The sequence below is a fragment of the Miniopterus schreibersii genome (assembly GCF_964146895.1).
Source record: "Miniopterus schreibersii genome assembly, chromosome: 10".
Lineage (NCBI taxonomy): Eukaryota > Metazoa > Chordata > Mammalia > Chiroptera > Miniopteridae > Miniopterus > Miniopterus schreibersii.
Genome location: NC_138110.1, coordinates 21,131,997 through 21,158,215, shown reverse-complemented (window position 1 = coordinate 21,158,215; position 26,219 = coordinate 21,131,997). Strand labels below are relative to the sequence as shown.

The 26,219-nt window shown below is 50.9% G+C and overlaps 1 protein-coding gene across 2 annotated transcripts in view; it reads right to left on the bottom strand.

Annotated features, from left to right (window-relative positions):
* Positions 1-711: 711 nt before the first annotated feature.
* The window catches only part of SMAD7 (SMAD family member 7), a 29,560-nt gene continuing 4,052 nt past the window's right edge, over positions 712-26,219 (bottom strand). Inside the window, exons 3-4 of one of the 2 annotated variants that reach the window (XM_081148475.1) lie at positions 22,180-22,254; positions 712-2,681 (exon numbers count right to left, since the gene is read on the bottom strand). In XM_081148475.1, coding sequence (XP_081004601.1) covers positions 2,143-2,681; positions 22,180-22,254 — 614 coding nt within the window. In that variant the 3' untranslated portion in view covers positions 712-2,142. The remainder of the gene's footprint in view (positions 2,682-22,179; positions 22,255-26,219) is intronic. The other variant, XM_081148474.1, reaches the window with a different exon arrangement.

The following is a 26,219-nucleotide window of genomic DNA, read 5'->3' as shown; positions in this document are numbered from 1 at the left end:
GTGAAGGGACTACAAAATGTCACTGGAGTTCAAACAGAAGGGGAAGACTGCAGAGCAGGACCCAGACTCGGTGCCCTCTCTGGTCTTCTCCATTTCCTGGAGTGCCTGTTAACTTGGGAGGGTCCTAGAAGGTGGCCCGATCAGTCCGCCCATCACCAACACTCAACCTCCCCCTCGTCTTCCTCCCGGAGCTTCATCCCTGGGCGGACCTGTCCTGGAGCCCAGTGCAGCAGTGGCGCTCCTCTGGGAAAGGATTTAAAGCCAACTGAGGAGTAAGCAAGCAGGAGCAGATGGACCCAGTTCCTGGGCCCATACCCCTCCCTCCATCTCCCAATGCAACCTCCTACCCAATTACCCAAAATGAAATCCCCTTTTCTCAACTCTATCAAGCTTTGGGGAAAAAAATCACCCACTTTTGTAACTCAGGGCTTCTTGGGGTTGACCCCATTAAAAACTCTGGACACCCTGCCAGCTACACCCAAGGGTCACCGCCTAACAGGAAGGGTGTCTGTGTAGCTCTGGGTCTTTCTAGCATACAGGGAACTGATATTAGAAAGGTAGTCTGCTCTGAACATCCCTTTCATGGTCTCCCTTCCCCGTCCTCTCCAACCAAGCACTGGGCCGGGAAGACCCCAACTGTCCCAGATTCTGACCCCTCCCCCCCCACATCCCATCAGACGACAAAGGAGCTGGACAACATGGAATCAAGTATACATTTTAAAAATTGTTTAATGGAACATAAACTCCTTTAGAAAAACATTCAGCCAGGTGATAACACCCATAGAAAAAAACACCAATCTCGTGTTTATCTTTTTTAATTTGGCATTTGTTATTTGCATTTATATTAAAGCAAAGTGCATCTTTTCTTTATTTTCTTGTTTATACACATTGCACAATACATAAATAATGATGCTTATAAAACGTCTTTATATTTACAAGTAATAATATATTTATATATAACATAAAATACATTTTTTTCTTTAATAAATCTCAGGGTTTTTTGTTTGTTTTTTTCAGGAGTCCTTTCTCTCAAAAGCACTACAATGCTAAATTTCCAATGAGAATGCTTCTCTTGTTCATTTAAACCTTTGTAGTTAGAAAAATAGCTTATGTTAAAGTCTAAACATGCTCATTGAGCTAAGAGCAGTGTCAACATATCATACGAGTGTATGAGTTGTAGAAGAAACAAAAGGAGAGTTAGATGTCAGCCCAGGATGGTACCTTGGGTTATGATGGACCGAATCCTTCTTGGTGGGAAGGGGGAATGCTCCCCTCGCTGGTCTAACAGCAGAGCTCAACACACAGGTTGCAGAGGGGAGGAAAGTGCTGAGCTGGTTTTCTGAGTCCGGGTAAACCTGATGTAACCAAGGCAGGGGAGAGGCTGAGGGGCCTGAGAGGGCACTGGGTGAGCAATACTGTGGTGGGGCTGCCCCGGCAGCCTTCAGGAAGCCCATCTCAGAGACATCCAGGAGCAGGTGGCCAAAATAGAAAGACACGACAATGGCAGGAGGGTAGCTGGAGGGGAGTTAAGACAAGCTCGAAAACAACTGATTCTCGTTCGGCCTCTTGCAGACACAGGCCTGGGTCCTAGAAGGGGAGGGCGGGACGAGGGCTTCCCCAGGCTGGGGGCAGAACCTTCCTTCTGGCAGCTGCTGGGACACTGGTCGCAGCCTTGCCCAGGTACTTACTGCCTCTGCCCCACTGAGCATGTCCAGCAGGCACGAGAGACACAGCTGGGGAGCTGTGAAGCACACAGTCGCTCACACATACACACTCACAGACACACACTCACTCACGCATCCACCCTGACAAGTGAAACGACCCCAAAGTTAGGGCCTGCTCCCCATTCATACACTGTGTTTGGTGGGACCGATTTTTGCTTCCCCTTTTCATACGGGGGTGTCCTGCCAACACTGTGACCCCCCCCCCCTCCAAAAGACCCCAACAATTCTTTTCATAAGCTATTTCTCAAAGAACAAACCAAAACAGAACATAAACAAGAATGACCGGGGGTGGGGGTGGGGGGACGGACTATGACCAAAGAGTTTTGCATGAAAAGCAAGCACTCAGGAGGAAAACATTAGCAGCAAAGTAGTTTGGACTAGGCCCGCTCGGCTCTCGCTCCGTCCTCTCCCCGCGCGGCTACCGGCTGTTGAAGATGACCTCCAGCCAGCAGGGGCAGCTGCTGATAAACTGGCGGGTGTAGCACTGGCCCCAGCCCTTCACGAAGCTGATCTGCACAGTGAAGCCAGTCCACGGCTGCTGCATGAATTCGTGGTCGTTGGGCCGCTGCAGGCTATACGCCTTCTCGTAGTCAAAAGCCTTGATGGAGAAACCGGGGAACACTTTGTGCACCAACAGCGTCCTCGAGTCTGGGTTGTCCAGTGTGGCTGACTTGATGAAGATGGGGTAACTGCTGCGGTTGTACACCCACACGCCGTCCACTTCCCGCGTGAGCTGGATGCCGCAGCCGATTTTGCTCCGCACTTTCTGCACCAGCTGACTCTTGTTGTCCGAATTGAGCTGTCCGAGGCAAAAGCCATTCCCCTGAGGTAGATCATAGAAGATATCCAGGGAGGGCTCCTGGACACAGTAGAGCCTCCCCACTCGCGTCTTCTCCTCCCAGTATGCCACCACGCACCAGTGTGACCGATCCCCAGGCTCCAGAAGAAGTTGGGAATCTACAAAACAAAATGGCAGATACGGTTGGTGACGATGAGCTTTTCCTCTTCCTCCCAGAATCAAGACACGTACACATGGGCACCCCCACGGAAACCCACAACCAGCTCCACACAAGACAGGAGGCGATGGCTCAACAGTCCTACTGGGGCCTGGAAATCCTGACCCTCCAACAGAATAGCCCTGCCTTTAATTAAGCAAGGGGTTCACTGGGGTGCCTCTTCCCACCACTTTCCCATCCTGTTAGGGATTCAGACACCATCTGCCAAAGGAGACCCCCCCATCCCTGCATGCTCAGAAGCCAGGGGACCTGTGGTAACTTGGCTGGTCCTGGTTTTAAAGCTAGAAGAGGCCTTACAGACGGCCTAGAATCATAGTTCTTCAAACTGGATGGCACCCTGAAGGCCAGCTGCTCAGGGTCCCGGAGGATGACACAGCCAGACATCGGCAGGACCCAGGTCTCCAGACTCTAGGACCACTTGCTACATGGTCTTTGTGACTGTCACCAAGTTCTCAGATCAGTGCCTTGGTCATAAGCAAGTGCTGTCTGGTAAAAATGTAAATGGAGGTGATTTGGAGCAAAAAATTCTTCCTAACAGAAAAACCCTCAGGGTCTGTAAGCAGCACCCCTGTACACAAAGGGAGAATTACCATCAAAATGCCAAATCACAACACACACGCAGGTTCATGTTAACCCAGACTACCTTAACGAAGCTTCTTCCAGCCCAGACAGAAGATTATGTGTCTAAAGTGGGTATGGCCATCCTCAAAGTGCTCTTCTCTGCTCACACGCCCTCCCCCCTCCCTCCTCAGAAGCATCTAGACTTCTGCCCTGCCCCCTCCTTCCTCCCTCCCCTGAAGGCCCCACCCCAGCTGCCCTAGAAGTGGCTCTTCCCACAGGCAGCCTGGGAGACCAGCATGATTCTGGTAAGGTGATTTTCCTAAACAGGCCTGCGGAGGTCTTTAAAGGGGAATGTATGGAAGGAAAGGGAGCCCTGGCGGCTGGCATTCCGACTCCTCCTTAAGCTGGAGCCAGCAGGGCAGGCCTCAGACTGGGAACCATAAATCTCCCCAGCCGGGCAGGGCTGCAGGAACGAGCACTGTGGTTTGTGGTGGCAGGGTGGAGACCGGAAGTCTTGTATTTGTTAACAAAAATGGGGAAGGGGGGGCCTTCCTCCTGCCCTCCCTTCTCACTTTCTGGGGGGCTTAGGAAAGGAGGGTGGGGTTGGCTGTGAGATGCCTTTGGTGCATTTGGCCTTTTTGATTTTGGAACAACTGGGCTTGAAGAAGAGGTGATGGGTTATACAGTGTGGCAGCCAGGGTGGAGGAGGGCTGGGGGGCTTCATGTCTGCTGTCCCAGAGGGCTGGGTAACCCAGTGCAGCTCAGCACTCAACTCCTTCCAATGTTTACAGGCATGTTAGGACCTGGGAACCAGTCAGCTCCATGAACTTTTTTTCTTAAGCAGCAGCCAGTCTTGCATGGAGGTGTCCCATGAATAAGTGTACAAATGTGCCCTATGACCCACTGAGGCAGCTACAAATGCACACCCTGAGTAGCTGCCTCCTGCAGACACCCCAACTGACCTTGTCAAATGCCTGCCCGGACAGCTACACAAAATGGGGAGCTTAGGGCTCATTCCTTTCCCTCAGTCCCCACCCCACCAAAAATCAACCCCATAAAACAGGCCTGTCACACACACACACACCCCCACACACACACACACGCATCTATAAGGCACAAGTGTGAGAGAGACTGTGTCCCCAAGTGTGAGCACACTTGTGTGTGTGCTTGCGTGCGCACACACTGGAACATATGGAAAAACAAGAGAGGGACAAGGGCTCCAAGCAGAAGGTGACTCATCAGGCATTAACTTGTTTCTGCAAAGTATCCATCAACTGCTAATAAACTCGTGAGCGCTGGCAATCTTTGAACTTTCTTGCCGAGGGAGCTCAGCTCTGAAGGCTACACCAAAGACCCACAACAGCCACGTAAATAAGAGCGCTCTGGCGTGCAAGTGTGCTGGAGGAGAAAGCCCTCTTCTGGAAGACACAGGGCGTCCCTGCCTGAGGGGGAGGGTGTTTGGAAATGTAAGAAGCTCTCCCTTACTATCCCGGGACAACAAACCTGGCCTGGAAAGAAGGACTCGGGGAGTTGCTGGGAGGGAGGTGCAGGAGACCCTCAACGGAGTCTCACAATACTTTGTTTCATGGAGCCTGGCCCCCTGAAACCTGGCACCCGCTAGCAGGGAGGGGGAGGAGGTGCAGGGGTAGGGTGGGGGCCTGGGATCAAGTTGCTCTCGTGCCAGGCCCACGGGGAAGAGGCGGGGGACACGTCTGCCCCGCAGGCCTCTGGGGGCAGAGGAAGCTGGGCAGGGCTGGGGCCTGAGGTCGGCTGGACTCCAGCCCAGCGCCCTGAAGGGAGAGAGGGAGAGGGGGGGAAAGGGGGAGCGTTCTTGCTGGTTTCTCTTTCATCTGTACAGCCCGCCAGTCCACCCAGCAATTTGCTGCCAGACATCCCTGGAAAAAGCCCTTTTCTGTTGAGGTTAATGGCCCAGCCCAGATAAACGGCAGCGTATGGGTGTCCCTGTGTGTGAATAAGGCCCCTGAAAGCTCGCTAGGTGCCCTAATCTGGGGCAACAGGACCTCCCCCATGTCACCCCACAGCCCTCTTCTAGCTGCTCCTGGACTATCTCTGAGCACAAACAGGCTCTCCAGCAAACCATCGCAATAGCTAAGGCCCCTTTAACATATCACACTTCTGGGAGCCCAGCACAGCTTCCCACATTGCCAATTCAGAGATTTTCCTCCTTTGCCCCAAATTCCCCGTCATTTGGGCTCATTTCTAGGAAGCACTCAGCATCATCTTCAGAGAAACCCAGTTCCCTGAACTGGGCCCACAGCCCACAAGTGTCTTCCCGCAAAGGTCTGTGCTTAGCTCCTGGGGGCTCCCCAGGCCTCGTGGTGAGGACCTGGGAGGATCTCACAAGAGAAGTCTCCCTGGTTAGCTGGTTACCGGGACTAAGGAAGAGTCTCAGAGGCCCAACTTGGCTTCTTATCACGGTTTCTGATACTTAAACTGCAAAGGCAAAACTCGCAGCCCCTTGTTAATTTCCCTCAGCTTTATAACATTTTCCAACAACTCCTTTCCCTCCTCAGAAAACTGCACAGGGGCTTGTTTTAAAACTCTATTTGTGCATTTTTAAGCATCAAAAAGAAAAGCTGTGTTGTAAAAAGCTAACTAATCAGATGCCTGCTCACAATTTTTTTCTTTTTATTATAGTTTAGGGAATTTTTGGAGCAACCCCAGAAAATATGCTGAATCGGCCTAAAATCCCTGTAAGGTTGTTCCCCCCACCCTTTCCCCATTTCCCTTAAAGCATAAAATCGACTCTTTAAAAGGAAGGGGGAGGTGTGTGCTGAGAAGGGAAGGACTTTTGCCTTGTGTTTGCACTTGCATTAGGGAAGACCACTTAACAAGGAGCTCCCTGCCTCTTACAAAGAGTTGTTTAATTGCCCTGGTCATGAATGAACAGACCAGACCCTTCTAGAAGACCAGAGGCTCATGAATGAAGCTCTCGCCTGGGGTCTCAACGGCACGGGGTGACCAGACCTCAAGAACAGATTTTAGGTATGGGAGGAATTTTCCCCGTTTAAAATTTTTTACTTGAAGGTGTAAGGAGATGAAGGAAAAATAGAGGAAGGAAGGAAAGACGAAGATCAGTGCCTCAGTGGTAGAATTTCTGGACTCTGGTTTGTGAAGTCCACCAGGAGACCAGAGAGGCAAGCGCTATTCCCAAAACACCCAGCAAGATTCTGAGAACATGGGCATGCATGAGAGTGAGGCCACTTGAGCCTGGCTGTGCCCACACTGAGGTGGGGTAATGGGGAGGGGGTCTCCAAGATTCTGGCCTTTCAGGACAAGGACATGCTTGAGAAGCAAAGCCAGCACAGGACAGAGCCACAGCAGCTGGTGCCCGCTGCGTTCAGTGCTCCCAACTGCCAGGGCTCAGGGGGCTGGAGTAAAAGGAGGAGCCTCGGCTCTACCTCATCTCTGCGAGGCACGTGGATTATGGAGGGTTATTTCTCTGCCAAAATCCAACAGTGGGATGCGCCTCTGAGCCCACCCCCACCCCCCAGTGGTCCAGCAGAGCAGAAGGCTAAGGATGGAGAAGCCAAGAGGAAGGGCACCGGGGCAGAAATGGTGGCCTCACACAGGCCGATGAGGGCAAACAAAGGGCACGAAAGTAGATCCAGGAGTTAAACCCAGCAACCCTGGAACGCAAACATCACCACGCCTCGCCCACGGCAGGTCCAGGGTCCTTTCTCCTCGGAACTCCGGCGCCACCAAGGGTTGCCTCATCCTGCCTTCCCCTACACCAGACATCTCAAAGGTTAACAGCACCCGTGGCCCCGCTCCCCACCCTGGTCAGGAAACGGGCTGTTCTGAGAGCACCCAGCCCACTTCAGGGAGAAGGGCTGAGATAAAAGGGGCCCCGGTGCCAATCCGTCCGATCTATTCTCATCCCAAATACTCACAGTTATTAAGGACTCTTATTGGTCTCTTGTTTTCAAGAGGCAAATGACAAAAAAACTAAAGCAAACACATGAAAACTTGATGAGGTGTCTGGACTCAGTTTGGGTTCTGGGGTGAGCTCGAACCTGCCATGTTCGCCCTCGTAAGAACAGGCAAGATCATGCCAGGGCTCCTTGGTTTCTAAGGCAGCACAGACAACTCTGAGGTTCAGAGCAAGTTAGCCATGGGGTCGAAAGAAATTCAAAACATTTGAGGTTAACGCTCAGATCTAACCATTCACCACTGTGCCAAGCTCTTTCACTAAAAGGATCAGAGGATGAATTCTGGCCGGTAGAAGACAGGGCTGAGAACATAGACTTTTTTCTCAGGGCTCTGTAACAAGGTTATCTCCATGGAGGTGGCTAGACTGGGAGGTGGGCAGGGGGTGCCACAGGGTCTCCTTCAAAGGCCAAGGTGCTTCCTCAGGTCCCTGGGCCCAACTAACTAACTGAGTTCCCCATATCCGATCCCTCAGGGACTTCCGGCTGTGGTATGACAGTCCCCCCAACCCCCACCCCGTTGCCCCAGTTCAAATGGAACCTTAGCAGTGATTAAAACTCCCAATGCCAGCCTCACAGAGTTGTTATGATGATCTGATACAAAATCAGCAGGAAGCGAGGGCCCAGCTTGCAGCTATGCTCAAGGGTCTCATCTCTTAGGTTCTCCAGCTGCTCAGAAATCACTAACCACTCTTCCCCTTTGCCCACCCCATCCCCATGGAAGAAGAGTTCTGGGCCACGCCTACATCTTATAGGCATATACTATGTACAGGCCCTGTTCCAAAGGGACTCAAAACAACCCTCCAAGGTTGCACACTACTACCATCCTTATGAAAAGAGGGGGAAATGAGGCATAGTCACTTGCCAAATACCAGAGCTGGGATTCAAGGCCAGAATACTACTAGGTGTGTGCTGTGGGTGGGCAGCCACCTCAGGCCTCTAAAGCTACCAATCTCCAAGGGTTCCTCTGCAAACGTTAGAGAGGAAAAAGTATCCTTCAGAACACACTTTGGAAATGCTATGCCTACTTTAGGGCTGAGTGTGGGGTCCGGCTTTCTCAAACCAAGAAGCGGCTTTGCCAAGCAAGCTGCTCTGTGACCATGGCCAAGTGGCTTGCCATCTCTGAGTCTCAGGTTGACCTGTCCATAACTAACATGAAGGGGGCTGGGGCAAAACAGCCCCATGGGCCCATATCTGGCTCTGCCCATCTCTGACTACACTCTGTTTCACAAAGTGTTAAAACAATGCTGGTCCCACTTATTTTTACTACCTTCCGGGGAGTAAGAAAATCACTTTGGGGAGGAGAGCATATTTTTGCATTTAATTTGCAACAATAAAACAAAAACAAAACAAAATCAAAAGGACACAGAGATTTGGGTCAGATTTTGCTGTGTCCACCTCTAAGCCAACATTTTAATTTCAAAGTCACAAACTTGTGTCCTTTCTGTCTGTCACTCACGGCCCTTGGGAAAACGTCAGTCCCAGGGGAGGGTCTCCTTTCTCACCATCCTTCTTCCAACGTGTCCCCAGGCTTGGCGCCCTCAAGTTTCCCACCCATCACCACCCTCCTCCTGCCAACTCTCCCAAGCTTACTGATTGGCAGATCTTGCTAGACTAGGAGACTAATGCGTGACTGTGTCTTACGGACAAATTGTGATGAGTAATCAGTTACTAGAGCTAAAATGTACTTCCCTGATCCCCAAGTGGGCCCCACCCCCCACCTCCCAAAGCCCCTCAAACCTCCAAGTCTGAGGCCCCCAGCCTGGGAGTCCTTCCTAAGAACAATATTTGGCAATCAGAGAATATAAGTGAGGGTAGAGCCGGGCAGGGGAGGGAAGCCACAGAAATCAAAAAGCTCCCGTCTGTCTCGCCAGCCGGGCTGACGCGGCTTCCTGTGCCCCAGCCGTCAGCCATGCAAATTATAGCATGTACCCGGCTGCCTGCCTTCGGAGGAGGCCAGCTCTGCCCGGCTCCGAGAGGCCTCAGAGGAAGGGTGGGGACTCCAGTCCAGCCAACTCCATTCATAATATTTACAGTAAATGGGCCTCTCTGGCTGTTGTTTAGCATACATCCAGCCTCATTAAAACTTCTTAAGTTTTAATGTCAAGACTTTTCCACTCCATGCTGTACCACAAAGTTCCCACCAGTACCCCCAAATAACTCAGCAGCTCCCTCCAGAAAGGGGTCCACACACATGTGCACAGAGTCCCCCAGACCTGCCTGGCACTGCCAGGTCACCTGCCTGCCCACTGGGTATGACCCTGGCCGCTCCCCCAGGAAGACACAAGAGGGTGGGACAGTCAGGCAACAGATAGGTGGTCAAACCAAATCTCAAAATCCACCACCCACCCCTTACCTGGAGGGAGTCCAGAGATTACCCCCAAATTCTGCATGTGTATCCCCAAAATGCACACACACTCACATGACTCCAACAAAGGAACTGTTCCTTAAATCACCAAAATAGCCCTCATTCTCTGCTTTTTATTGATCACTTCTAAGTATGCTGGCTATACATTAAAGCTCGATAAGAATCTTAATAAAAATAAATGCATAATAGCCCTGACTGGGTGGCGCAGTTGGCTGGAGCCACCAAAAAGGTGGTGGGTTCGATTCCAGTCAGGGCACATACCTAGGTTGCAGGCTCAATCCCCCATCAGGGTGCTTATGAGAGGCAACCAATAGATGTTTCTCTCTCTCCCTCTCTCTCTCAAAATCAATTTAAAAAAACAAACAAAACATATCCTTGGGTGAGGATTTAAAAAAAAATGAATGCATAAGCCAATTTTCCCAAAGGATATCCCGCCCCCCAACACACACACAGGTACAAGACTGCTTTGCCTGGTTTGGCAGGTCTGCGGGCTGCTCTGCAGTGAGCTTTTTCTGTGGGCCCCATTTTAATCAATCCCGGTGCACAATGACCTCCAGCTCTCTGAAAGGTATTCCAGGACCTGGCCGCAGGCCCTGCCCCACCCCCACCCAGCTCCAACTCAACTCCAGTTTTTCTAGACTGGTAGGAAAACCGTCCGAAGATGTGGAAAAATACAGTGGGAAACAAAAGTCCTTTTCATCCCTCCCCTTCCCCAGCTCCCCTTGTTCCATAACAATTATGAAAACTGTTGGATGGGATGGCATTTTGAACATTTACTGCATTCCGGCGAATAAATTCCAATGCAGGATCTGATGGAAAAGCCTCCTTCAGCAGGCTCCCGGGTCCCGCCTAGCTCCCCACCCGCCCTGCTCGCTCCCAGCCCCTCATTCCTTCTTTCTTTACAACCCAACACCAGGGCCTGGCCAGGCCGGGGCCCACACTGTACTTACAGGGAAAAACAACAGCACGACAGACTGGAGACAGTGTGCAGACTGGAAAAGTTAATCATTACTTCTGTCTGCCTCTGTAATCTAATCTCTCTGGCTTTGACACACTCATGTTCAGCCATCTCAGCCCTTTCACCCCCAGAGCACCCAGGACCTCCTGGGCCTGAGCCCCCCTCCCACTCCCCAGGGCCCTCCCAACTCTAGCCTCCAGTGAGGCCAGTGGAATGAAAAGACAAGAAAAGTCTCCCTAACCCTGGCCTGCCCCAAGGCCCCGGGAGTCCAAAACAAACAACTGGCTGCTCTGTGCTATGTGTCCCAAATTTCAGAGGACTCTGGGCCTCACATAACGTGGTCTCCAATCTGGCTTCTATTACTGCAGAGCCAGACCACCTCTCCCCCACCACTGCACAGGGACACTTAGTCAGGCCACCCCCACCCTGGCTCACCTCTCACTCTTCATGCCCCAGGGCTCACTCTCAGGCCCACCCAGTTGCTCAGCCCAGAGTATGATGAGCTCAGTGTGTGCAGATACACAAATCAAGACCGCCCGGCTGCATGGCACTCAACCTAGAATCACCACATGACCCAGCAATCCCACTTCTGGGTCTATATACCCAAAAGAGTCTTGAAGAGATTATTTATACACCCATGTTCATAGCAGCATTATTGACAACAGCCAGAAGGTGGAAGCAACCCAAGTGCCCACCAACAGGTGAATGGATAAACAAGACATACAGACATACTCATTTAAAGAAAGGCAATTCTGACACAAGCTACAACATGGATGAACCAGATACAAAGGGGCAAATGCTATACAATTCCACTAGGAGGTACCTGGAATAGTTAAATTCATAGAGAGAAAGTGCACAGTGGTTGCCAAGGGCTGGGAGGAGGGGGAAATGGGGAATTCGTGTTTAGTGGGTAGTTTCAGTATGGGAAGATGAAACAGTTCTGGAGATGGATGGTGGTCACCGCTGCACAACAATGTGATGTACTTAATGCTATTCAACCAGACACTTAAAAAATGGTTACAAAGGCAAATGTTATGTGTATTTTTTTCCCCTGAAAAAAAGGAAAAGGCCCTGTCTCTCCTAAAGTTCTCCCTGCACAGTCCCTTAAACCTACCCTCCTGAGTACAGGGGATTCCAGGGCAAGGCTAAAGACCCCTGAAAGTGTATGCAAATATTGGTATGCATATTTGTTTTTCTGGGGAAAGATTACTCAGCTGTAACTCATTCTAGGAAGAGTCTGTAAGCCAAGAAACAGGAATAACTACAATCTCTCAGCTATCCCACTACCTCAGCAACAGGGGTCTCATTCCCACTTGGCCACAAACCCAAGAATCAAAAATCACAGGATGTCAGAACCACAAGGAACCTGGAGACCAAGCCCAATCACTTACTCCGCAGATGAGAAAACGGGCCCAGGACACAAAAAAGGCTCCTGCCAGGCCATGAGGCCAACTGGTAGCTGAGCTCCCCACCCTCAGTCCAGGAAAGCAGGCCAGCCTCTGTGGACAGAAACCTGGAGGGCACTTTCCTTCCCATTATAATTCTCTCCAAGCCCCCTCCAGAGGCTGGGGCATCCAGCTAACACTGAGATGGAGGAGGCTCTTGAATCTTTGCAGGTCCCCCCACTCCAGGCCTCATCTCCAGAAAATATCCCCCAGCGGGGTTTTAATCATGACCCCACTGAGTTGGAGGTGAGGCCCATCGAGTTTTAAGAACTGTGCTGTGCACCCCACATCACAGAAGAACTCCAGCTTTTGCTTTTCCCTCTGGGTTACTGATTAATGAGGGGGAGAGGCCGTGCTGGCAAGGTCCCCAATGCTTCCTGAGTGGAGCAATTAGTTCTTCATGACCCCTCCCAGCCCACAAGTTCACCTAGCCTACTGGAGAATGAGACACTTCCAACTTCACTACGTGATGAGAAGTGGTAGAAGGTGGGAAAGGTGGATGGGAACAATTTAACTTCCCAGCGGCAAATGCAGAAAGGGGTGTGTACTAACAGCAGGGTAGTACCTTGGTGTCATACTGTTTTTATTCCTGTTGAGGGGACCATCCCAAGTTAAAAAGTAAGAAGGAAACACAGAAATGAACAGACACAAGAGCCACCAACAGCCCCTGGCCTGGCTACTGAGCTGTCTTCTGTTTGAAGGGCAGAAACTCCCCACTTTGCAAGATGAAACTGGAGGTGAGATCCATTCTACCCTTTCTGCCCTGGATCAAACTCTAGGCCCAAACAGCTCTCCCAGTCAGGAGAGGCCACAGGGCTCCAAAGAGGACCAAGATTAATCATATTAGTGAACTCCTTGAACGAAGCCATCAGTTGGCCTCCAGGGAACAGACGGGGCAGGATGAGTGTGAAAATGAAACACCTTGGTAATTAAGTATTAGATGACTTCATGCAAACCCCCTGAAGGTGGGCCAGGGCCTCACACCCAGGCTGGGACCTCAGACGTGGGCTTGACCATCAGATTGCAAATTGGAAAGCCCAGGTGCATCCCCAAGTGCTCTTCATGAGAATCAAGCCCACCGGCAGTTATAAAAGGAAAGTCCAAACTCCTGGGCTTTTAAGACATCCCACCTCCCCTTTGGCTATCGAGACATTAAATACTTACTATCCTTCCAGGTGCCCCATCAGTCCCTGGCTGTGGTCCCACGGAAGAGCCAGTGTTTGGCTAGTGACCTCTACGCCTCTACTGCCAGGGTCTGTATTATAACTGTGCCTCCTGCTGTAATCTCACAATCAAAAAGGGGGCAGGGGGGGCCCCGAAACCAGAACTGGAGGCAGACCTCTGTTTACCCACAAGCTTTGTTTTATCAACTCTCAAGAGGCCACGCAATCAAAGCGGAGGCCAAACTAGATGACAGAAGCGCTCTGCCTACCTTGCATGCCCAATCACCCCAGAGGCCCGTCCATGCACCTCTGCCATTCCTTACAACACCTTGCTGCAAGGCCCAACTCCGAGCCCAGGGGATCTGGTGCCTTCTGTCCTACAGAAATCACCTAAGAAGCAGCCCCTTGCCTGACTCCAGATAGAGCAACTCCTGTTCAAAAGCCCCCCACGTCATTCACCCAATGGCACCTTCAGAAAAGCCACCACATCTGCTGCCCTTCCTTCTATCAGGGCACAAAAGAACTGCAGCCTCCACACCTCAGAGAGCCTGGCACATAGTAGGTGCTCAATAAATAACTGCTAAATGAATGAACCACAGGGGCATGTTGGCTTCACTCAAAGCAGCTGGCCCGCCCAGCTTTACACCTGGTAGAGGAAGACACGTGTGGACCCACCCTGGGAGGGAGCAGTGCTTTCCAGGTAGTGGTCAGCCAGAAAGGCCCAGGCCCTGTCCTGGGCTCCCTGTAGAAGTGGTAAGAGAGAAGCCCGTCCTCAGCCACTTCCCAGACAGCTACGGCAGATCCTGAGAGGTGTTTCCAAGCCAGGCGCCAGCCCGGCAACCTCTGTGGGCACACCACCTGCCCACAGCATTCTGCCTTGGCGTCCTGCTCTGTTTGGACAAGTTACCCTCACCAAGTGTTCAACAATGCTTTTACACACCCCAGGGCTCTTGTAGTGTTGTGAAAACAAAACACAGCACGCTAAGGAAAAAAGCTGGGGGGGGGGGTGGCAAGTGGGGAGCAAGCAAGCCACACACACACACTTTCTTTCTGGTCTCCATCCTAAAGGTGGCCTCTTGGCAGCACAGGTCGGGGCGCTGTCCTATGTCATTAGAACAATGGCATCATCAAAGACTTAGAAATCCAGAAATGAACACATGGAAACTGTTTTCACACCCAGGTCACTATCACCTTCTCCACACTACCATGGGGGTAGGCAGTGGTGGGTTCTCTTTCTGGGGGAAGTCCCCTCCCCCCAGGGCAAAGCACTGCTACTGGGCATAGCTGTGCCAGGGACACTCTGATGCCTGTTTCCTCTCCATTCCTCCCTGGTGCCCTGTAGTCTCAAGGAGTTAAGGAACTGAGGGGCCGGGTGGGGCAGGGGACAGGGGGTGACTCAGTGGCTTCAAAATAAAGGCAGCCTGAGTTCCAACCTGCCAAATGCCAAGCACCTCTATTTACGGGAAGGAGACAATGGGATGAAAAGATCGAGGGCATAAGTAAATTCCTACCTACCCCCTACCGAAATAAAATATATACGATTTTTTTTTTTTTGCAAGTTAAAACTGAGCTAATGACACTGGGTGGGGCTCAGTGCAGAGGGCTGCACCGCCAAACCAGGATTCGCTTCCAGCCAAGAGCTGCTTGGCCCCACCATTTGGGGAAGGAAGCTGAAAAAGTCATGAAAGATTCTTTAGTAAACCGGGAAATAAGGCTGCAGTTAACGTTTCAACTGAAGGTGACCCTTCTGGTAAAATATTTTTTTAAATAATAAAAATAACATAAAGTTCTCAAACAACCTCTTTCTTAAAGAAAATGGCCTAAAAGTTCTCGTGGGAGTGGAAGGGAAGGGGGGGGAGAAGAAAAACCAAACAGGGCTGGTCTCCTCTCGGCCACTACCTTTCACGAACAACGTTTTTCTGGAGTTCTTCTCATAAAAGGAATGATGCAATTTCCTGTCTTATCCCAATATTTCCTGTTCGCTTACAAGGTGAAAGTTGTCACCCTGTTTTAAACCCCCGTCCTAACGTCTATAGAAAGTCTCTTTTTCCAGCCAGTGCCCCATCCCTGTCGCAAAATCTCCCGTCTTAGGATACAAATACTATCATTTTCTACACCTTTAAAGAGCTGACTTAATAAAAAGCCTCGTTCTCTCTACGACAGGTACTGAGTCTACAATTGAAACTTCCCCAGGAACTGGGCCAGGGCCCAGATCCCCATGGAGAGAAGTAGAGGGACCATGGGCAGCCGAGTCCCCCAACTGAGCCAATGTGTTTTGGTGGAGTTGCCACAACCAGGTGATTGTTGCTTTCTTGGTGTGTTAGCCACTAAATTCAGAACTGTGCCTCAGCAGTTAATAATATCTTCCCGCTGAAAATAGCCCAGAGAGGAAGCCTCTCTGTGACAGTAGGCAGGCAGCCAGGCCCTGGGCTAGCCATTCAATACGAGCAAGAAAGATGGTAGGGCCAGTGGTGACCTCCCAGTGGCCGCGCTGTACAGTATCCTCTCACGAGGCTCCCACAAAGGGAGGGCCTCCCAGGCGCCTCACCCGCCTCCTCTGCAGCCCTAGAACCTGGGCCGGGATGTCACGTTGACCAGGGGCTCTAGCTGCAGGGCCAGAGGAAGGGTCCAGATCACCCAACGGGAGGGAGGTTGGGAGGACTCCAGGGGTTGGGATACAGCCCCTGCCTCGCGCTGGTGAGGAACCCGTGCTCACACCTCCCCTACAAAAAGGTCAGGCTCAGAAAACACACCATAGGGAACTCGCCTGCCTGTTTCTCCAGGTGAATCGAGTCAGAGAGCCAAGTTCATCAACACGTCCCCATCCCAGGAGACCTCAGAAGTGCTTTGGAAACAAGTGTGGACAACGGTGGACCCCAGGCACCTAACAGAAGTGTCTCCATTTTTATTCTCAGCGTCGCTGGGTTTTGTTGATTATCCAAATATCTGCATGTATTTAAAAGCTACAAGTCACTACTTTAAAAAAATTGTGGTAAAATGCCCAGAACATAAAATTTACCATTAGTGACACTGAGTGCATTCATAGACCTTCACAACCATCACCACCATCTAGTTCCAGAACATTTGTATCATCCCAAAAGGAAACCCTGCCCTAGGGGTCACTTTTACAATGTCATTCACAACAGCAAGAACAGCTGGAGGGAAGCACAGACACCTTGTCACCTTGCCCAAGTTCCTACAATCAAGCAGAAACCTTATTTGAGAAGAAGCTCAAAAAAAGCAAGATACTCATCTTCTTCTCCACGGCAGCATATACAGTATCCCCCTTATTCTCAGGGGTTACATTCCAAGGCCTCCAGGGGGTGCCTGAAACCCTGGATAGGACACCAGACCCTAGATATATTACTATGTTTCTTCCTAGACAGACATCCCGATGATAAAGTTTAATTTATAAATTAGGCACAGTAAGAGATTAACAATTATAATATACTGTAATAAAAGTTACATTGACTGTGTTCTCTCTCGAATTATCTTGCACAGTACTCACCATTCTTTTTGTGATGATGTGAGATAATAAAATGCCTGAAGTTGAGAACTTTCACCGTCTCACCTACAGGAAGCCACATACAGCTTCTCTGTGGCACATCCGAATGGCCAGCATCACTACCCTTGCACTTTGCGTCTCAGCGGGACGGTGAAAGATTCCATCACGCTACTCAGAAGGGTGCGCAATGTAAAACGTATAAACTGTTGATTTCTGGGTAACTGAAGCTGCAGAAAGTGAAACAGTGGATAAGGGGAGGCTACTGTATAGCATCACAGAAAACCTGCAGGGCCACCAAGAGAAGCCACCAAAGAAAACTCCCTACAGGAACACAGACCTCTTTACTATCCTTTACTGTTCCAGGGGTTCCCAACTTGTCTGTACATTGCAATCACCTGCGGAGCTTCAAAGAGTACTGATGCCAGGACCCCACCAACAGACTATGACGCAGGAACATCCCAGGGCTTCTAGCATGCGGGCAAGTCTGGGACCCCTGCCCTGAGCCTTGTTTCTCCCACCGGGTTAAGATACCTGCTTTGAAGGTGCTGCTCCAGCTTCTAGGCCTAGACTGAAGTGAACAACCAGCAGTCTGACAATCACAGCACAGCAGAAGCAATATCACGGCACAGTAACAGCAGCAATAAAGACGCATAGGAAGCCAAACTTGATCTTGAATCCTTTGGCATTTCCTCCCTTTTCACTGCCCCACTGGCTCAGAGCTTATCACAGAGGTCCCTTAGGTCTTGAAGTATAACCCAGCTATAGCCAGGCTCTGCTAAAGAAGTCTCAGGGCAGGGGAGGGGAGCCCTCACCTGATCCCCGCCCCCTTCGCTGGTTGCCCAGTTCTGCCTCAATGACAGGATGACAGGATGCATGAGGCAGCAGCCCATCTAGTCTGGCAGGCAGAGCAGCCCAAAGCTGCCCCAGACTTTTACTGCTGTCACCCTGCATTTAACCCCTGCCTGACTGCCTCATTCTTTCCAGGACAAAAGGAGTTTTAGCAGTGAGCTCTTCTCTAGAGGTACTGAGTGCATGACCTGGACCATTGCAGATGAGGCAGCAAACAGCCTGAAATGCTGTCCAGGACTGGGCTTCACTAGGGATGGGTGTGCACCAGGTGAGCTGGCCCTAGACTGAGTCATTATGCTGGCATTTAGCAGGATATGGATTGGGTCCTTAGAGATCTAGACTGTCACTTCTCACAGTGGCCTGGGAAGTAGGGAAGTGAGTAGGTAAGGGTCACATGTGCTAGTCCATCTGACTCATCGCTCCAAGTCCATGCTCTTGGCCACTTGTATGAGCTCAATCCACCCCACCCCCAAATGGCATTAGAGAAGCTCAGTGAAATCACAGGCTGCTTGCTCCCAGGCGGGGGAAGGAGACACCAAAAACACAGCCACAGGCGCCCAGGCCCAGGTTCCCACTTCGCCATCACCATTCCAAGCCAGACAATAAATAATTGTCCACATGAAGCTGAATAACTCCTTAAAAACAGGATGGAGCAATCTTTCCCAAGCTACTTTGGTTTGAGCTCAAGTTGACCGTGGACTGAGCCAGGACCAAATTTTCAGATTATACAGGTATGTTTGAAGACTCTCCTCCGAGACTACCGTAGGTGGCAGCAGGGATCAAAGAGGATTCCTGAAGCGGCTGCTGACCTAAGGACACTCCCCTGGTCACTCAAACTAAACTCTACAAGGATCTGAAGACTCAGCAAAGGAGTTGGCCTCCCTTGGGATGGTGGGACAGAGTCTCTCCAATAAGCATGACTTTGCACAGCCAAGAGATGGCCTAAGTACTTATGTCTCCATTGCTTCCCACCTCCCTCCCTGAAATCCACAGAGGCACCTCTTTGGAAAGTTTAAATAACTACAAGTGGTTGCTGGCCTCTCCTCCCTGCCCTAACCAGGGAGGTCTGTGTGGGTGAGGCCCAGCCAGCTCTAGGCATTAATATATAAAGGCAGAGGCTGGAGAATGGGTGAATACCTAGAACTTACAAGTGAGAGGGTCTTTCTTTCAACCCCCACCCCCAAATCAGGACAGCAGGCAAGCGGAAAAAAAAAAAACAGCCCCTCCCGTGAAACTCCAGATGGAGTCTGCAAAGATGACAGCTCTTAGCACATGCTTCTAATTATCAGTGATACAGTGAAAGCTCTGGGAGCAAATCCTTTCCATTTCCACCAGCAAGCTGAACCTAGAAGCTCCCGTCTGTGTCAGATCTCTCCTCTCCTCTCTTCTCCTCTCTGAGGTGGGTCTTCCTAGGCCAGGACATATTCCAGCAGCAAGGGCCCATTCTGGAGTTCTAGAGGCACCACACTCAGGCTGACAAGTCACAATTCAGAACCAACCCACCAACGCTCCCCTGCCCCCAAAGAGCATATGTTCATGGAGAAGCTGCGCTGAGGCCCACCGACCCCATGTGAGAGAGGCCCAGGCCTATTCCAGAGCCTGCCTGTGGGTATCTGTCTGCCCGTGTGCCCGTGCAAGGGACCGTCTATCTGTATGTCTACTGCTCCAGTGTGCGCACATGCGTGCACACACACGTGCACTCACACACACACACACACACACACACACACACACACCCATGCACAGAGCAATCCATCTGTCTCAGAGAGCTGGCTGTCAGAAAAGAAAGTACAATCTCCTGGAACTGAGTCCCAGTCTTCTAAAAATGTGCCGTTTTCCCAGACTGGGGAAACTTGCAGGGGTGGGATATGTTCACTGCGAGTCCCGAAGGCCTGGGCCTGTCACCGGCCAGCCCCACGCTGCAAGGCTGGAATTCTGACCTGCAGCCAGCAGGCCAGCTCCCAGGGCTTCTGCCGCCCACTCCCCTTCCTCGCAGGAAAGGGAAGGGCCAGCCTTGGAGTCACCCTGCATTTCAGGAGGGGGCATGCCTTTGAGCACACCCCCACCCCCACAGCCAAGGCCCCACATTTTCACATTCGGCTGTTTTTTCTTTCCCTTCTTCCCGTGCCAAGAGAATCAAGCCCTGGCTCCCGCTGCCGACCTGCCTCCCACCCTAAACTGAGCCCCATTCATTAAGGCCGCTCTCAGCCAGGGCAGGACAGGAAGGAAAACAGCACACAGGGCCTGTGAAAGAGACACTCAGAGAGGTTATTTCAAGGCAGAGGAGAAGGAGGGGGCAAATCCTTGTGGGTGCTTTCACTGCTCCCCACCTTGAGCCCACTTGCCCCCCATCCCCAAAGCAAGCTCTCACCCTCCAGCCTCTGCTAACCCCTTTCCCTACCCAGCAGGGCCCCCCTGCAGAGCCCTGCAGCCACAGCAGCCCCCAGTGGCCTCATCCTCTGCAAGGCGGACACACCCAGGCCACCCCCCCATTGGAAAGATCAACTTCTTGGAGAGGAGGAGGTTTGGGCTGTCTCCATTTACAAAACCCTCTGCCCTGGAGCCTGGCCACTACAATCATCTTTTGGGGGGCACTCTCGCTGCAAAGGGCGTAACCCTGGGTTTTCTCCATGCCCATCGCTTCCCCTGCAGACACCCCCATACCACTGGCACCAACCCAGAACACAACTTCTTCAATTTCCCCCCACAGCACATTATTAATAAACTGGTCCAACTCCGAACGGAAAGAAGAAAGAGCTCAAACTTTGAAGCCTTGGGAATTAGTAAATCAAGAGCTAAAATTCAAAACAAATGCTCTTTCATGTTGAGCCCCCCTCCCTTTTTTTTTTCTTTTTGCAGTTTTGTTAAACCACGAGATCCCTTCAGAGGCAAGCACGCCTTCCTAGCAGCTCCTTGTTAATCTAAATGGTTGCAATTACTTTTGGGGGTGTGGGGGAGGATTAATAACTGTTTTACCCCCAGTTTCCTTCTAGAACTGGAAAAGTTTTTGGAACATAAAGCCCACCCATCTCAGAAGGGGCTGCGTGGGGTATGCTGTTTAGTGGGTCACACTGCTCAGCTTCTGGGGCACACAGGGAGGCACTCAAGTCTGGCGGCTCAGCCTGGTGTCGTCACTTCCTCCAGCAGAGGAGGCAGACAAGATGTTATCAATAAGACAAACCTTCCAAAGAGCCCCCTTTCAAAAGCTACCACTTCCCTTGCTTATTTCATGTGGTTCAGAGGGGCTGGGGTGCCTCCCTGCACATTCAGGATTTAAAAAATAAAACCATCTAACAACATCCTGAGTGTTATTTTGCCCAGACCCTTTCCTCTCCCCGGCCTTTCTTTCAGGAACTCTCTCAGCCTTAGAAAGCAGAAAAGCAGCAGTTCGCCTGTTGCTGCATGTCCTCTCCTTCCTTGCCCGCTCTGGTTCACTCCCACCCTCGAGGCCCAAGCCCCCTTCCCTCTCTCTCTGGGTCCCTCTTTTTCCTGCTCAGTTCTCATTAGGAGCTTTGAGTAAACAATACCCTCTGTCTCAGATAACACTCAGAGTATATACTGCATAGAAATAAAAACAAACAAGTTCCCCCTAAAGACATTCTCAGCAAGCTCAGTTCCTGGAGAGGAGAGCCTGGGAGGGGACTGGCCAGGATGACCTGAGCCTGAGCAACGCTTGACCAATTAGTCCCCTCACAGAAGAAGATGCGCCACAGTCCCCCCACAAAGACAGTTTTACAGCTTCCATCTGAGCCGCCACGGGCTGGGCCTACACCAACGTCCCAAACAAAAGCAAGAAATGACAAATGCCCAGGCTCTGCGTGAATTCCCCCCCCACTCCAGGTTCCTTCCCTCTTGCTTTAGAGCTAGTTCTTAGAAAACCCAGTGATGGCAAAGACTGGGGTGGGAAAGACAGGTGGAAGCAGGGTGTCTTTTGAAAAGAAAGTCAATGCCTCCCAGTTACATTACTAATGAGTTTCTCCAAGTTTATCACAATCTTCTCCTGTCCCTCAGGGACAATAATGCTGAGGTTACCCAATGCCCCCCCCTCCAATTACATAACCCCCCAGCTCTAAGGAAACCCTTCCTCCTGGGTGGCAGTGTTAGCGCCTAAGTCTGCAGTGCGCAGACCCTGTAGCCAGAGCATCCTGCCCTAAGCTGGATTGGGAATCAGGACTTGGAGAAGCACCAAGGAAATCTACTCCGAACGCCCATCCACACTTGGGATCTGTCCTTGACAAGTTCCAGAAAAGTGGATCCATCCCCTTCGAGGCACCCCACACACAAAAGGGCAAGAGAACAACAAGAGCTGAAACCTCTGAGCTAATGACACCAAAGCCACCAAATGGAATCCCCTCAAGCCAGGAGCCGCTTAACAACCACCATGAAACACAGCACAACACCAGTCCCAAGGTGGACCCCATTTCCGCATTTATGGAGCGGGCCAGTGTCCTAATGTGTAAGGGACTTCAGAACGATGAGCCGAAGGGCCCCAGAGTCACCTAGATTGCATCCAGTTTAATGCACAGAAAAGTGAGAATTCCAGACCAGCTGGGGTAACAGAAGGCCGGCCAGCCCCCTTCCTCGTCTCCAGTAATTTCAAGGTCTTGCAATTGCCAAGAAAATCCAAGCAAGCGTCTTACCTGAAAGCCCCCCAGGGGCCAGATAATTCGTTCCCCCTGTTTCAGCGGAGGAAGGCACAGCATCTGGACAGTCTGCTGTGGATTTGAAAAGGGGAGAGAAATACACAAGTAAATAAATAAAAACACCAAGATTAATTTTTAAGCACATTCTAAACAGCATTAAAGAGAAACCACACATTCCAAACAGCTGACTTCCAGCCACGAGGCTGATTATGAATGGGCTGCTCAGGGCTCGCTGCCCATCATAAGACACCACAGCACCTTGTCACTCGTCTGGGCTCCAGGAGGCCAGTTAATCATTAGTCAAGTCAGACTCGATCACAGACTGGCTGGAATTTCTCTTTTATTGCAAGGCCTCCATTGAGGAAACCAGGTAGTTCCCAAGGTCAAGGGAGGCCCAGGTTCTGACTCTCAACCCTGGCATCCGTCTCCCAGCCATGGCTCCTAGAGCATCCTTGCTTGGATCCAGTGGCCTCTCTGCCACTCCCGTGGACCAGTGTCTCACCCTCATCTTTTTAAAAACAGACTTAGCAGTTCTTTAAGACTTTTTCAAGACAGGCGTTGGGATAAAGGGACTTCTTTTTTCCTTTTTCATTGAGATATAGTAAGTATAAGGAAGCATACACACCTCAAGTACAAGTCAACAAACTGTACTCATGTATCCACCTGTGTAGAGCCACTACCAGATCAAGACAGAGAACATTCACTGCAAGACTCCTAGCTGGAGGGCAAATGTTCTACCTGCTTCCAGGCCTATTCCAAACTCCCCATCTCTGGAAACCTTCCCGGGCAACCCCGGACCTGCAAGGCTCCCTTGCCTTCGATTCCTGTAACATCTTTCTGGCACCCAGCCCTTGGGAGTTTCCTTCTGCTATCTTTACCTGACCCCTTTACCTTCAGACCCCGGCTGTCCTAACTACACTAAAAGCTTCTCTTTACGTCTCTGTAACCCTCCAGTACTACGCACAGTGACCTGAAAGTTAATGAGGATAACGACAAATCTAGCTGAGAAATAAGACAGACTTGACAACCTCCCTCCAAGCAATTAAAACAAAAAAATAATGCCCATGAACCAGAACTAATTAGTCCCAGGAAATAAAAATACACAAGACCTTGTCTCACTGAAATCCACAGAGAAAGGCTGGTTCAGACAAGGTGCTTCCCGGCTCTGAGGCAAACACAGCACCAGGGTGAAGGGGGCAAATTCCAGTCTCCAGCCCCTGGCCACTCGCAGGATGTACCTGGGTGTGCATTACCAGCTTCCCACTGGAACCACTTGGCCAATAGGAAACCAGGCAAAAGAGCAGTCCAGGGGCCAGTAGCCCAGGGGAGCCTTTCACTAGCCCAGCAGCTGTTTCCACTACCTGATAAAGGAGGTGAGGGGCCTCCAGGTAACCCCAAAGCCCCTCTGGATTTCTGCTGCCTGCCTCCTCAGCTCTCTCTCTAACCCCTCTCCAGCACTCTCTCTTGGGCTGGAAAAACAACTTTTCAAGAACTCCCTTAACCAGGAGAGGGGGAAGCAGAAGAGTGGCGGCAGGCAAGGAAGAGAAAAAAAGACTGTGTATGATCTCATTTTACCAGCATAAAGTATAATTCCTCACAGGAATATACAGTTTTACAGGATACACTTAATGAAATGGAAAACAATAGGGGAGGACAGGAAACGGAGTTGCTTGTTAAATGGTGTATACCCTGCACTTTCTAAACTACTTTGATGGCCTTCACATGTTCTATAGATAGGCTGTTACCTACCCCAAAAGGGAGACACCCCCACATTAAACATGATGACTTGTCCAGGGCCGCTCCATTCCCCCCACCCGGCTTTGGCTGGCTGAATCCCAGGGCAAGGTGTGTTTCAAAGGAAGGGCCTGGGCCGGCATCTCAGGGCAGAGCTGGGACCACATTCAGGGTGTCGGCCTGTCTCAGATCAAAGGTAAGCCAGCTCCGCACTGGCAACCACAAGCGTTTTTATGAAATGGTGCTCTGCCCTTCTGCAGAGTCTTTGATCTCAGGAGGGATTTACAAACATTAATTAGGCCTCCCTACCACCCCTGTGAAGCAGCAAAGTAGACCTGTTCGACTGGCACCCAGGTAAACTGAGGTGTCATTGACTAGCCCAAGGGACCACCCGGTGAGCTGGGCCATACCCAAGAGTTCAGCACCTGTCCCACACCTCTCTCTCCCCAGGCCAGCAGGGTCCTCGCTCCCTTCTACAGCAGGTAGTCAAGCTGAGCTGTCTTCAGCATCCAGAATGGCCTTAAGCTACTGTCAGGCTTGTAAAGTAAGGTCAAGGCAGCCACACCTCCATCGCTCAGCCAGAGCAAAGCTCTGTGAGACAGAGCTCTAAAGCGAGGGTCTCAGCTTCTGCCCATGTTGCCCACTCCCCAGGGCCCAGGCTGGCACACACTCAGAAGCCTAACCATTACCAAGCACCAGTAAGTGCTGGGTGCTGTGGGAAACTCATTTCCCTCTCCCAGCAGCAAGAGTCCTAGGAGATGCAAGCCTGGGGAGCAGACAAAGAATGAGCTGTTGAGAGGCGTACAAGGTTAAGAGGCTGTGGTCCCACTTCCCTCACCAAAAGAATGGTTCCTGAAGAGCCAGGATAGTCTTGTCAACTTAGTTCTGAGCTTCCTAAGTACTGTCCAGGGCACAGGAGCCGCCACCACCACCACCACCACCTCTGCCGCCACCACCACCACTCAACACTAAGTGTCCCAGTTCTGCACCAATCCATAACCCTGGTCACAGAAGGACAATCTACTGCATTGAAATCATCACATTTTTTAGGCAGGCACATCACCAGGAATGCAGAATGAATGAGTGAACCAAAAAAATGAGGGAATGAATGATTCACCAATCTAACTCTTGGATCATCTGGATTTATAAAGAGGCCTGGAAAAGTTAAGAGTAGCCTGAGTAAGCAAGTAAAGGCAGGCTAGGTCCTAGACTTCTCAACCAGACTTTGGAAGTTCCATCTGCCAATGGACACTGGCCACCTGGGTCCCCAGCCTAAGCAGACACATTGCACCCAGCAACAACCACCCACCCCCAGCAGCCATTCTTCAAACCTTTCAGATCATGGCTACTGAGGACACAAGGAGCAGAGCCTACAGAGTAATCCCCCAGCTCTCTGCACTCCATAAAGTGAGATCTAATCTCAAGCACCATGCTCTTAAACCTTGTGCGATGGGGGCAGGGAGAGGATCTTCATAATTTCTGACTGCCACAAGGCACAGCCACCCTGCCCCTAGGTCAGCCATGTCTAACGCTCATTCTCAGAAAATGCTGCTGGCTTGGGACCACCTAGCACCCAGGTCTACAAAGGTCAGGCCCTCACAGAGGATACAGTGCAATGTCTTGAACCATAGCAAAACAGAGCTTGGCTTTTAGCCTTGAGTCCCTCCAGAGGCCCAGCCCCCTTCCCAAGCTGGAGACTTCACAGAAAGGATTCCCTTAGTGGTGCAAATGGTTAAGATTTTAACAGTTGTCCATTGTAAAAACCTTATGACTGGTTCTCACCTAGTAACCCAAGACCAAAATTTCCACCCAGGGCTTAGAAACTAAAGAATGTAAGCTGCAGATCTAAATTACTCTTCTCCCACATAAAGGTGAAGAGGAAAACCTGGGGCAGCATCCCATCTGTGTATCTGACCTCATGGCCCCCCCGGCCACAGCAGCCAGCAAAACCAGCCCCAGACTTGGGGGGGGGGGCTCCAGCCCCAGATCTGGCTGCCCTTCAATGTGTCAGGACAGTTCCTTCCATGGGGGATTCCCCTGTTACCACCTCCATGTCCTTACATTTAGCCGACTTTTCTGCATTCCTTTTTAATTTTTTTATTTTAAACAAAGCGTTTTGGGTGAGTAACCAGCTGTTTGAGTTTCCGATTGGCAGGTTAATCACTTCCTATTCGCTGATCTGGAGAACTTTTCTCCCCCTTGGAAATGGCACATTCCTGTCTTTGTGGCTTCTCTGTTTACACACATTTTGCTACCTAATGTCAACACTTGCTAATGAATAAATATATCACTCCACTCACTGA